At 36.8% G+C, this 13,712-nt stretch overlaps 1 protein-coding gene across 1 annotated transcript in view; it reads right to left on the bottom strand.

Annotated features, from left to right (window-relative positions):
- Positions 1-553: 553 nt before the first annotated feature.
- Positions 554-13,712, bottom strand: part of ABHD17B (abhydrolase domain containing 17B, depalmitoylase) — a 39,921-nt gene continuing 26,762 nt past the window's right edge. The window contains exons 2-4 of the mRNA XM_045191364.2: positions 7,067-7,536; positions 4,243-4,422; positions 554-2,094 (exon numbers count right to left, since the gene is read on the bottom strand). Of these exons, the coding sequence (XP_045047299.1) occupies positions 1,875-2,094; positions 4,243-4,422; positions 7,067-7,533 (867 nt within the window). The 5' untranslated portion in view covers positions 7,534-7,536 and the 3' untranslated portion in view covers positions 554-1,874. The remainder of the gene's footprint in view (positions 2,095-4,242; positions 4,423-7,066; positions 7,537-13,712) is intronic.

The following is a 13,712-nucleotide window of genomic DNA, read 5'->3' as shown; positions in this document are numbered from 1 at the left end:
AGTCATTTTTTAGTCATCTTTCAAAGCTCAGTTCAAAAACTACTTCAAGGGACTTTTCCTTGTCCTCCCTCCACAACCTCCCCTCCCAGGAATACGCCTTTTAATTATTATAACACCCTACCGATCTCCTTCAGTTCTTACGCAAACAGCAATACTTGTGCGACGAGGTATGTCTCCTCAGTTATACTGTGAAGTCTATTAAGGACATGGTCGGTGTCTATTTTTGCCTGGCACAGGATTTTGCGCAATTTAAACATGCAACAAATATTTGTTGAATGAGTAAGAAATCAGCATGGTCAAAATTTTGACTTTCCCAGGTAATCAAAAAACAAAACCCAACAACAACAAAAAAAACCCCATCCCAGCTAAACTCTGGGGTGTATGTTGTACAAAGGAGGAATTGTATTGGCTCCAAGACAATCTTGAGAAGGAAAAACCTCTCCAAAGGAGTGATAAAATTTAGAAAACTAAAGAACTATGTTCTATTAAGATGAAACCTTTTTTCACTCTTTCTATAAAGTGGAGAGCATGGAAGAAGGCAAACAAGCACAGCTGAGTGGTATATTCGTTGTTTACTGTTAATCTGACACATCTGAACCAAAGCATTCACAATACTTGATATACTTTGAAGAGAATCATATACTAGAGTCTTAGACATAACCACAGAACAAGCAGAACAATTAAAACTACATAAGGCCTTAAAATATATCCACAGTGTGTATTATTTCAATATTCATTCATTTACAAATTAGACTACATACCGTTAATTTAATTTTCTATTTTTCTTTCATTTTTTTAAAATTCAGGCATGATTCATTCAAGGAAAGGCAACTTAGTTTTTGTGTGTGAACTTTATTTTTTACTACACTGGTTAATATAAAAGTTATGAATTAAATGTTGTCTTATCTCCTGCATCAGGAGTGAATCCATGAAATTCTCAGGTAGTAATCCAAAACAATAGGTTCTGTTCTTAGAAATAGCCAAAGTGAAAAGGGACCAGAGCCAGTCTGTGTGTGGTCTTCAAGAATATCAATGGACTTTCAGGTTGTCTATTTATAATGAGGAGTACTGCAATTTTACGAGACTAGTCAAAATTTAAAACAACAATGCATACAAAAATCATTCTTGAAGCTCTAAATGCCTTTTAAATAACTAAAATAAAAAATTTAAGTAGTTGCCTCACAGTACCAAACTTACAAATCAAAACTAGTTAAAATTCAGTGCTGTAATGACCTCTCATTTACAAGGTAACTAGTTGGTAAATTAACAGATGGCATAAAAATTAAGACTTACATCAGTTTTTTTAAAGGAGAAAATGAATGATAACCAGGGAATACAGAAATTTCAATGTATTTTACAATAAAATAACTGTTTATACCTCTATCCCTGTACAACAGGGTGTAGGTCACCTCTAGTGAACTTGCGTTTTCTTAGTATTCTACCGAGTACTTGAATTGTTTTAGATATACAGCTTTTTATTGAAAGAATATTACATTTGTATACCAGGATAAGATTTAGTACATTGAGATGTTTTAAAAATATTTATAAATTTGTTTCTCATATGCAAAAGCATTTGGCAATACTTTTACAGCATTTGATTTTATAGAATTAAAATTTCATACAGTACTCATTTTGATGTTTAAAAAAAAATTCACAGAAAAAATATAAATTACACAGCCTGACTGCATGATACTGTTATTTCCAGTTATAGTTCTGGTAATTAAAACCTTCATTAAGTCTGTTAACAAATCATTACCTGTACATTTATGAAGGCAACTTACATGATTTGCAAACAAAACCTTCAGGTTTTACATTATTTACCAAGGAGTGCAGTTCAGCAAAATAAAACCCGGTATGCAGATTTACATAATATTTTACAAATTTACCAGTTCCTGTGACACGAACTGTTTCAACCTTTCAAGGTACTGTCCATAAAGTTCCACATCATTATGACCTGCCCCTTCAACCCACAGAGGCTCCACAGGTCTTTGGCAACGCTCAAATAACGCGAGGCCGTGTGAAAAGTCAATGACTTCATCTTCAGTCCCATGAATGATTAACACTGGAGACGTTATCTTAGAGATTTTGTCAATGCTGTAGGAAAAAAGGAGGGAGGAAAAGTCAATGAATTAACTATGAAGAAACCATAAAACAAATTTTCTTGTGCTATATCAGACAGAGAATTCAAACATCAGAATCTAACCAGAAGGGATGGATGCCTCTTGGATTTCAAACATCATTCAAGTCACCTTTACATACTCTCTACCTTAAGATTATCTGAGAAAGTTAATTTCATGCACTTCTGTTTTGAGGAAATCACTCAATGGTTACTGTGCTGACTTCATATCTCTCTGCATTCATATGGCAGCAAGTTTTCTTGTTTTAGGGGTGTTAACTCACAAAAATAAAGGAGCAAATACAACACCACATAGCAAAATTTTGGAGCTGAAAAATGGGAGAAAACACAATTTTTAAAGGGATAGAAGGTAAAGAACCAACCCCATTTATTCCATGGAACACCTGAGGGTTAGCAAATGACAGGGGGCATGAAGGTGAATGATTGAAATGTCTAGAATTTGTTCAAAGAATAGTTTAGGTCCCTCACCCCCAACGTCTTTCCCCTATTTTCTGCAGCAGAGTAACTGCCCTCCACCCAAAACCAGGAGTTTTGTAGACGAGGGAGTTGCCAGTCACAGTTCGGGGCAGAGGCATCAGAGGACAAGCGAGCATATACATACTGGCTACTGTGAGCCCTTCTCCCCTAGCGGGCTCCCGGAATGCTGGCCCCCAGAGCTTCATCCACCAAGGGTGGGTTTTAGAGCCTTCTTTGCAGTCTGTGCCCACTTTAAGAGTAAAGGTATATGAATACTGACATGGGGCTGGGAATCCCCAACTAACTGGCTTGAATAGATCTCTCTATGGTGAATCGCTCAGGCGACAAGTCTTAGTCACCTGCTTCAGGTCAGCACTTCAGTCCCTGTCTTACTCTGTATGAGCCAGGAACCAAGAACCACCAGACATCCGTGGAGAACACTTTAACATGAGAGATCAAAACAATCAGAACTAAAAAGGCAACTCAAAGGAGACATAAAATACAGAGAGAAGAAATCTTACAAATATCAACTCTTTTTAAAAATCCTTAGAGAGAGAAAAGGCACTGTAACCATAACTGAGTATATAATCATGAAAAGTAGAACATCAGTGAAATTGTACAAGGTTGCATTTGGTAAGGAAAGAATGTTTAGGTGTATTGTTTGCATAGCATTACCCTAAATACACCCTTATCATCTCTATTATTCAGCTAGACAGAGCAATATAATGAACACTCCTTCTAACCTACCATTATTTAAACCAAAATAAAAGTAAAAATCAGAATCTCCCTCCCACAGCCTGCTCTGGTGATAACATCATACATCCCCATAAACTTCTTTGCAAAAGTGACCCCTTATTGCTAATGATGAAAAAAATGTTTTTGAAATGACCCTTGCTGTTCTTATAAAGAACCAAGTGATGATTTGGCCTTTGGCCCATCTATCATTCACCAAAAAACCCCCTTTGTATTGTTGTTAATTATGCAAAGAAAATAAAACAAATTTGCTAGTCTCTCACTTCTTGAGCTGCCGGGAACTACCTTGAGGAGACATAGCTTCTTTCAAACTTGTCTAACACTTTAATGTTTGCAGACTTTTTGGCGTAACACTTTAATACTTATCCTAGTTCACTTAAGACTCAAATTTTTCCCCCCAATTCACTTCTTTTGTCAATCAGATACCATTAGACATCATTCACTCATTTTTATGCACACACCTTACTTTTTCTCTACTTGTTTCTTTCCTCCAGTATTGTGTCTCACTGAATGGTACCACCACCCATTAGCAGTTTAAGTCAGAAACCTGGGAATTACATTCAAGTTCCTTTGTTTAGCATCCTCTATCCAGCCTGACATTTAGTTCTATCAATTTTATTTCTTGAATTCATTATCTTGTCTTTAATACTAGTGCCACTGTCTGGGTAAAGGCCCTCCACACTTTGCATCAGATTATTGCTCAAACATTTCAGCTTCCTGAGTGATGTCCTGCTACCACTTGCTTCACGGGTTAACTTTTCACAATTTCTATAATATATGTAAAATAGAAGTTCATGGCTAAGTGAGTGGTATCACGTATGCCTTAAATGAGGGAATAAAATTCCCTCAAAAGTCTCTCTAACTTACATTCAAGTATTTTGAATACTGATACTTACTTTGGGAATGCATCAAAACAGTAGGTCTTCTTGGTGTCAGGAAAAGCAACTCGCATTCCCGACGTCAAAGGAGAATGAAGAATAACAGCAGCACTCTCGTATCGAGCAGCAAGATCCACAGATGGTACTGTCCCTATACTTTGGCCATATATAATCACATTTTCAGGGCGAATGCCGTATCTACAAAGTTCAGAAGTTAAAGAAAGAAATAATAAAAAAAAAAAAGAGTTGGACTGCTATGAAATGCTCAGTCATCCCTAAGGAAACCAGGTAACGCTCTCATTTTTAAAGCTGATTTGTTCTTGTACTACTACTATCCTTTTATCAAAGGCAAATAAATCTACTCTTCAGATAACATCAAGGTTTAATATCAGTGAGCTTTAAACCAAAAGCACAAATGTCCGAGTTGATAGATTTGGCACGAATAATAAGAATAAGAATAAAATTTCAGTCTTAAAAATGGATATATGTAATTAAATGTACACCAACTAAACTTGGAAACATCAATCACTATTTTAATGATTGATGTTTAACGGATAGTTGTTTATCTTCCATTCAATGTAAGAAAAGTTCTTTATGTGTTCAAACATCAAAAGTGAGTCATTTTATTTTTTAAAGTTGGTGATGAATGTGACATATGGTTACAATATGGAATAAATATATATATATTGTTTTAGACAAGAGCAAATTACTGTATTTCTTGAAATCTGCCTTTACTTACCATAGAAATGGACTAGTGATTGAAAAGATAAACAGATGAATGACAATTCCAATAACACATAATTCAGCTACAACCTCAAGAGTATTGCTTTAATCTTTGTAAAAAAGCTTCAGATTTAAGTAGATAAACTCACGGACTCAGTAAGTAATACTATGTTCCAGGCACTGCTATGTGTCTACAGTGTGACTGTCCAAATGTAAACTACTGCAAGTTTAAGTGAGATGCTACAGAACTAATGAATGTGGGGTTAAGGGTTGGAGTGCCGCCAGATATGCCTTTCTGCTTTAGAAGTCTGATGGGCGTCACTTCTGGCTGCTAAGGGCCATTTGAACAACAGCTTCTAATCTTTTGAAAAGGTAACAGCTTTCCAAATTACCTGAACACTCACCAGCAAGAATAAGACCAACCCTGTGTGCTCCCTATGGCCCTTTCTGGGGCACAGGCCTATTTGGACTATCCAGATAAAATACCTTCCCATAGTTCCATCTAATCAGTCCTACTCAAGCACTTGGATATGTCCCACAGTATGGGTTCCAACTACTCCAGACTGACTCTAAATGTAAGTAAACGCTGAAAAATTTTCTTTACAACAAACCTAGCTGTGTGTACTTTATAGGAATGAAAAAATTAGGAAAATGAACATTTGTAGCATCAGCATAACTCTGAAGACTGCACAGTTGCTGTTGGCTGGGTAGCAGCCTTGGTGGTGGCAACCATGGGTTTTAGACTAAAGCTGGCAATGGACAAGGCTCCAGAGCAGCCGAGGCAGCTGCCAGCTTCACATCAGAGGACTCAAAGCAATAACAGAATTTCAGAAAACTACAAGTTAGAAAGGACTTTAAAGACCATCTAATCTGGTTCACCTGCTTAGTGAACAGATGTTCAAAGTTGGAATAAGGTAGTAACAGACCTATAATTAAACATAGGTATCCTGACTCTCAATCCAGTGTTTTGTTTTTAAAGATTTATTTATTTATGTATTTTTAGAGAGAGGGGAAGATAGAGAGAGGAACATCAACATGTGGATGCCTCTTGGATGCCCTGCAACCAAGCCATGTGCCCTGACTGGGAATTGAACTAGCTACTCTTTGGTTTGAAGGCTGGCACTCAATCCACTGAGCCACACCAGCCAGGTCTTAGTCTAGTGTTTTATCTACTACAACACAAAGATAATGATTTAAAAGTTTACAGGTGAAGGCTGCATAGTAAATATTAGGCCCTTATTTATTTTTTCTTGATAGATCAGAAATTCACAAGCTTGAGGTTATTATTGATTATCCTAAAAAGGAGACCATTCAAATAATAATTACTTAAGTTCATTATTTATTTTTCCCTCCTTGGTTTCATAAGAAGCACTAACAATAAAATAAAGGCTATCTGTTTTAACTTAGCTAGTCCACTGAAGCTATATTCTAAGAGTTAATTATGGCATGTAAATTTTATCTCAATAAATGTTATTAAAAAATATATCATCACACCCCTGACAGTTATTGTACTATAATATATTCAACTGCCTAACTCTGAAAGTGGGCATTCATTTTTGTTTCTTAACTTACACTAAAATATTTACTGTATGATAAATGATGAGAAAATACACTTAAGTCTACAAAACTGCATTATTTTACAAGCAAATTTATAAATATACTGGTGACTAGAAAAAATTAATGCAATTTCTAGTTCTCCCCAAAATATAGTTATACTCAAGATATAACTGACGAAGTATGAGAATTTAAACAATTTATCATAACATTACTTTTTTCTTCGCAGAAACTCTCCAAATTTAAAGTAAAATGTCAGTTTTACAGAATACTTTAAAAATCCAGCCTCTTACACTGTTAATGATAGATCAAGTCAATGAGTAATTAGCCTAATCACCATTTTCTCATTCTTGTGAACTGCCACAGCTTTGAATAAACATTTTTAAATCACAATTAGTAAGTTAAATTACAATCTAATTTTAACTGTCCGTAGATATAGTGGTCAATATAATCTCTACTTAGTATTTTCAGATGTGTTATTAAAAAGGCATTTATTCTGTTCTAATACAAGACAACTTTAGTAAATCATCCCGAGTATAGAAAATAACTGCCAATCACCGTTTACCTTGTCCTAAGAGCAAGCCAAGCAGCTTCTATGTCTGCATAGAGGTTCTTCTCCGTTGGTTTCCCAGAACTTGCACCATATCCAGAATAATCGTATGAGAATATATTACAGTTAATCCGTGATCCCAGTCCTATGTAAAAGCTGCTCATCTGACCAAGATCAACAGCATTTCCGTGTGAGAAGAGTAAGGTGTATTTGGCATTGGGTGAGCAACGCACAAACATGCAGGCAATTCTGTTGCCTTTACTGGTTCTAGTCATGAAACACTCAATGGCATCTTTTTCTCTGGAAGAGTACTGCCAGTCAGCTCGTTCTGACAGGTGCAAAGTCCAGCGGCTTCCACTTTCGTCACACATTAGCGTGTAAGTTGGATCAGGTGGCAAAAATGCTAATTTTGAAGCAATTTTCCCTGGACAAGGTGGACAGCAGAAGAGGCAACATAGCTCACTAAATGAAAGATTATTCATCTTCTGAAAAAGAAAAGGAGATAGCAAATGTTTTAATCACTGAATGTGGATTCTGCATTCTTACACAACAGGAGGTTAAAATAAAGACGCCAGTGTTCAGTGTCCACTACTATTGTTTCGAGTATCTTCAACCAAAACAGATTTTGGGGATCTCTGCAGAAATATTGTAAATCCTGGGATGAAGCAAATATTGCTAATCAGGAGACAGACTCAAATACTGTATGGTATATTTCAAACAGTAGTGATTATATCTTAAAATATTTACCCCAAATATGAAAAATAATACAAGAGTAGAGGTAATGTTTCTTATTTCTCTACAAATAACACAGGAGATATGAAATACTATTAGTATAGTTTATAACTTCCGTGAAACTCAGTAAAACTTCTCAGAATCTCATGGAAAAGCTAAGAATTTAACATGATAACAGTAAATATATAATAGCACTTAAGAAGCACTTACTATTTGTCAGGCATGTGCTAAGTGTTTGTTACACATATTTCTAAGTTTAATCCTCAAAACAATCCCATGTGTTGGTCCCTCACAGGTAAGGCAGTGGTGGAATCAGGACCTGTCACCCAGCCCAATCACTGTCCTACATTACTGAGCTACACTATCAAGGGCTCAGAACACTATTTATACCGGAACTTTATGATTTTAGCCATTGTGCCAGATGCCCAAATAACCTATAAGGCACACCGGAACTTTATGATTTTAGCCATTGTGCCAGATGCCCAAATAACCTATAAGGCACAAAGGTAAAATCTGGTAAAGGTAAAATTTCCCAAATTGTTAGATGAGAAGGAACATAAAGGTTTGTAGACAGAGGGGGGTGGAATCCCAACTCTACCACTTACACTAGCCATGTGCCCTTGGGCAAATTATTTACTTTCTGACTCTCACTGCTTTCGTAAGGGAGGCCAATGCCCACACTGAACAGAGTAGAGTAGCTGTGAAGAGCAAGTACAGTGATACAGTTTAGGTATATAAGAGAGTAATGGTCAGGGAGTGGCTCACTTAGGAATGGTCCATTTCCTGCTACGTCTTTCTCATTAATATTTAAAAAATCTCCACCTCCTATTAACTCAGAAACAAAAACAAATACTTGTTTGCCCTACCAGAATTTCCTTCCAGCTTGTCCATTCTCAAATCCCTATATTCTTTTAGCAGTAATAGACCTTTGCTTAGTTCCAGGAAAAAGAAGCATTCAAAACAAGTATCTTCCAGAGGCTTGGTTGGCACCTAATTCACCAAAAAACCTAAATACAACGATATGAAAAATGTACAGAATTATACCCAAAATGGGAAGAAATCACCTCAGGAGTGACTAAAAAGGTGAGAATATTTAGAAGGAAAAGAATTCCCTCTTCACTGAGTACTGAACCCAAACCCAGTCTGTAGTGCTCAATACAAATTTGTTTGTTCCCCACTCTGAAGTAATTAGGTAGAAAATAGCAGAAACAGCACAGATAGAGAGAAACAATGGTTGGAGTGACAGAAAAGGCTTTAAAGGATGAGTAAGGGAAGGGCAGGAAAGTATCTCTTAGATACTGGGAAACAATTTTACTTACTATTTCACCTTTATTTCTTTTTAGCCTTCAAAGCAAATATAGCCTGAATAAGCTAATGTCTTAGTCTGACTGCAACAAGAGCCAGAACAAAAATGACCACTAGTGCTAAACTCCCTGCAGTGTTATTACGCTGGGAAGGGCTCTGAGGGCGTGCCCTGGGCTTGTCAGGCAAAGAGGAAAATAAATCTAGGAGATTCTATGATATATCTGAGCTATGACAAGTTAATATATTCTTGCAAGTTAGCAATGGATCAAAACTAAACAAAAAGAATATCCCCAATAATCCAAAAGCAAAACTCCGGAGAATACCAACGTGGAGGGGATTAGAAGAAAGAGTTACGAGAATCACTTAAGGATATGTGCTGGGGCACCAGTCACTTGACTTGTTCAGAATGATATTAATATTGACAAGATTAAGACGTAGAAGAAAAACATGAATGTAAGTATGACTCAGATATAACCACCACAAAAATTATAGTTGTAGGACACACCTTAAGTATAATTATTCATTACAGGTTTCTAGCTTTGAATATTTATCAGCATGTTAAATTTAAGAAGGAACACAAGCATAAAGAAATAAAAAATAAAATGAGGGGCAGAGAGCAAGAACAGAGAACAAAAAGAACAGAGAAATGTAACAGACCCAAAAGCTGATTATCAGAAAAAGCTTCCACTACTACTACTGACACCTAGCATTCACCGAGTACTTACTGTCAGGCACTATTTTAGACAGTGTTCATATATTAACTCATTTAATCCTTTCAACAACCCCCTGACATAAGGACTCACATCTGAGGAAACAGGAGCAGAGTCATTACGTAACCTGCCAAAAGTGACATGGGTGGTTAAGTGTTGAAACTGATAAGTTGTACAGCGAAGGAAGCCCGAACCCGGATTTACCGTTTTGTGGAAAGAGTACTCAGACAAGGCTGATCAAGAGAAAAGCATAAGACAAAATACTAAATGAAAAAGATCTACAGAAAGTTAAAAAGTGACAATGAATTAAACTTTGATGAAATGCATGAACTTCCCGAGTAATAAGAAAATTCAATGCAAAAATGGACAAAGAATCTGAATAGACATTTCCCCAAAGACGTAAAAATGGCCAATAAGAACATGAAAAGATGCTCAGCATGATTAGTCAACAGGAAAATGCAAATCAAAACCACAATGATACCAGTTCTTACCCACTAGCTGGTATAATCAAAACGATCTTATCAAGCATTGATGAGGATCTGGGGAAATTGGAACTTCACACACTGTTGGTGGGAAGTAAAATGGGGCAACTAATTTGAGTAACAGTTTGGCAGTTCCTTAAAACTGAACCCAGAGTCGGTGGGTCGGTAGCAGCAATAGACCTAACTCACCAACCCAGAAATTGATTGGTGACCGTTTGACCAATCAATTTCACTCCTAGGTATACACCCAAAAGAAATGAAAATATGTCTATACAAAAACTTGTACATAAATGTTCACAGAACTATAATTCATAACAGCCAAAATAATTACCAAGTGTCCGCCAATGAGCATACAAAATGTATTATGTCTATGCAATGAAATTATTCAACCATAAAACAAGAATGATGCATGCTCCAAAGTGGATAAACCTTTTCTTAAAAGATTTTATTTATTTTTAGAGAGAGGGGGAGGGAGGGAGAATGAGAGGGAGATAAACATCGATATGCAAGAGAAACGCTGATCTCCTATGCTCCCAACTGGGGCCCTGCCTGCAAAACACAGATATGTGCCCTGACTGGGACTCAAACTGGCAACATTCGGTTTGCGGGATAATGTTCAACCCACTGAGCCACACCAGTCGGGGTCGAAGTGGATAAATCTTGAAAAAATTATGCTAAATGAAAGAATGCAGTCACAAAAGATCATTTATTATATTATTCTGTTTCTATGCATGTCCAGAACAGGCAAATAGATACAGACAGAAACACATTAGCGGCTCTATGGCTATGGCGGTTAGGAGGGTCGGGGAGCAATAGCTAACAAGTATTGTGGTTTGTTTGGGGGGTAAGGAAAATGTTCAAAAATCAATTTGGGTGGTGGTTGTACAATTTTGTTAATAGTATATTAAAAACCAGCAGTCCTGGCTGGTGTAGCTCTGTGCACTGAGTGCCAGCTTGCAAACCTAAAGGGTGCTGGTTCGATTCCTGGTCAGGGCACATGCCTGGTTTGACGATGTTTCTCTCCTTTTCTCCCTCTCTTCTCTCTAAAAATATATTTTTTATCCCCCCCCACCAAACTGTGCTTTTTAAATGAGTAGATTGTATAGTACAGTATGTGAATTATATCTTAATAAAACTGTTATGGGGGGAAGAAAGGTCTTTGGTAAGCTAAGGTAACTTTACAAAGAAAGAACAAACGTACCCATGTATTTGTTGGGTAGCTAGAAAGTTTCCCTTTCAGGTATTAAAACAGACTACACAAAGACAAAGCAAAGAGACAGACTGGTGCTGGCACAGAAACAAACAGACCTAGTAACAGAGGACAGAGCTAATAAAACAGACCTACGCATAAATGAGAGTCTTCTGTCAGGGGTGTCCAATCTTTTGGTGTCTCTGGGCTACGTGGAAGAGTTGTGTTGGGCCACACATTAAATACATTGTGACACATAATCACAAAAAAATCTCATAATTTTTAAGTAAATTTATGATTTTGTGTTGGGCCATATTCATAGCCATCCTGAGCCTCATGTGGCCCATGGGGCCGCAGGTTGGACACCTACGAATGATTTCTCTAAACAGTAGGGAAAAACGGATCCTTGAAAAGATGGTTCTGGGAAAATTTACCATACAGGCAAAAGTAGTTGGTTCCCTACCTCTCAGTGTGTAGAACATAAAGAATATAAACCACAGAGGGATTATAGAACTAAAAGGCAAAACTAATATAACTTTTAAAAAAATCCACAAAAGATAAAACAGTGGTAGATTTAGCTTCACTTAGATAAAGGATTTCTATGCAGTCAAAAATGCTTAGTCTCACTGCAACAAGAGCCAGAACAAAAATGACCACTAGTGCTACACTCCCTGCAGTGTTATTACGCTGAAAAGGACTCTGAGGGCATGCCCAGGACTTGCCAGAGGATTAATATTAAAATGTAAGGAATTTCTGCAAAAACAAGAAAAAAACCCCAGGTCAACTCGAGTGAACAGATGGGCAAAATATATCAATGGGTGATTTACAGAGAGATAAACAAGTATAACAAGAAAGGTCATTCTCACCAACTGTCAAAGAAATGCAAGAAATATCACTTCAACACTATAAAAAAAAGAAAATTAGAAAACTAAGTAACATCGAGTACTGGTGAGAATGGAGGGGGTGGGGAGAGGAATCTCTGTGAATTGCTTGGTAAGCCATTTTATTTACCTATGACCCCAAATCCCATTCAAAGAAATAACTGCACAGACCCTAAGGTAACAGGTACAAGGCTGCTCACTGCAGCGTTACTTGTCTCAAGTGTAAAAGCAATATAGACTCCATCACTGGGGAAATGAATGTAAATGTGTTGGATGCTGAGAATGGGACATTATGCAGAGTCAGAAGTAACACTTTGATGGCTAGAAATAAAAAATATAGTTCTAGGTGAAAAAAGGAATAAACAGATCTATGCTACTATTAACGTAAATAAAAAACATAAAAATGTTATGTATTTGCAAGGATATGCATATCTGAATGGACATTTATGGAAGGGGAAATGAAAAAGGACACTGAAGGGAAAAAATAAGTATCAAGTACAACAAAGGCAGGGTCCATGTTCATTAATGATGATGACAATGTGCCATAAACTAGACTAGAAGTTCCAGGGGGCAGAGTCGGATCTGCTTGCTTACCACCGGTCCCCCAGGGTACCTGACACATACTAGGGTTTCTGATTTTTTGGATGAGTTAGTAAATTCACAAGATTAACTCAACTCTCTGCATCTAAGAAGCCTGCACAAAAGAAAAAAGTTTACCAAGTCACATATTAACAAAGAAAGCAAATATGTTTTATGAAGGTTATTTAAGTTTGTTATAGGGACATAAAATAGCAGCAGTCAAGTAAAAACCTATAAACCTAAGTTTGGGGGGTGGACGTATGTGGGAAAAATAAATGCTAGGCACTAAAATCATGCAGTGCATTATAAAACTCAGAATAATCTTTCAGGGAGAAGGAAGTCTTGCCTCTCTCAAAATCATTCACAAATGGAAGGTCAACTCAATGTTAAACAGATGGCCCATTGTGAAAATTAAGGTTTTCCTTTTGGCAGAGGACTCAGTTACTTCACTTATAGCAGAAGGAACTTCCTAAAACTATGAAATAATTTAAGAACCTGCTTCTCCTGGTAACTTTTCCTGCTCAATGACAAAGGGAAAAAGATGAACATCTGAGTTCTTTCTCAGCAAAACAGGAAGACTAGTGTTTAAAAAAAAGTCCCTAAATAGAATGACCTACTATATCTCCTTCCTCCCTTCTGACAGAAAAATTACTGAAATGACTCCTGTCAATTCCTGATGCAATAACACTTTACTGGGGGAAAAACTCTCCCTTCGATCTCCTTTTTAATAGTTTCTTGGTAATGCAGATCGGCTCATATTACTTCATCCACAAAGGACAAATG

This window comes from Desmodus rotundus, chromosome 1, assembly GCF_022682495.2.
Source record: "Desmodus rotundus isolate HL8 chromosome 1, HLdesRot8A.1, whole genome shotgun sequence".
In the NCBI taxonomy this organism is placed as follows: Eukaryota; Metazoa; Chordata; class Mammalia; order Chiroptera; family Phyllostomidae; genus Desmodus; species Desmodus rotundus.
Note: the sequence above shows the minus strand (reverse complement) of the source record. Positions and strands in the feature narration are given on the sequence as shown.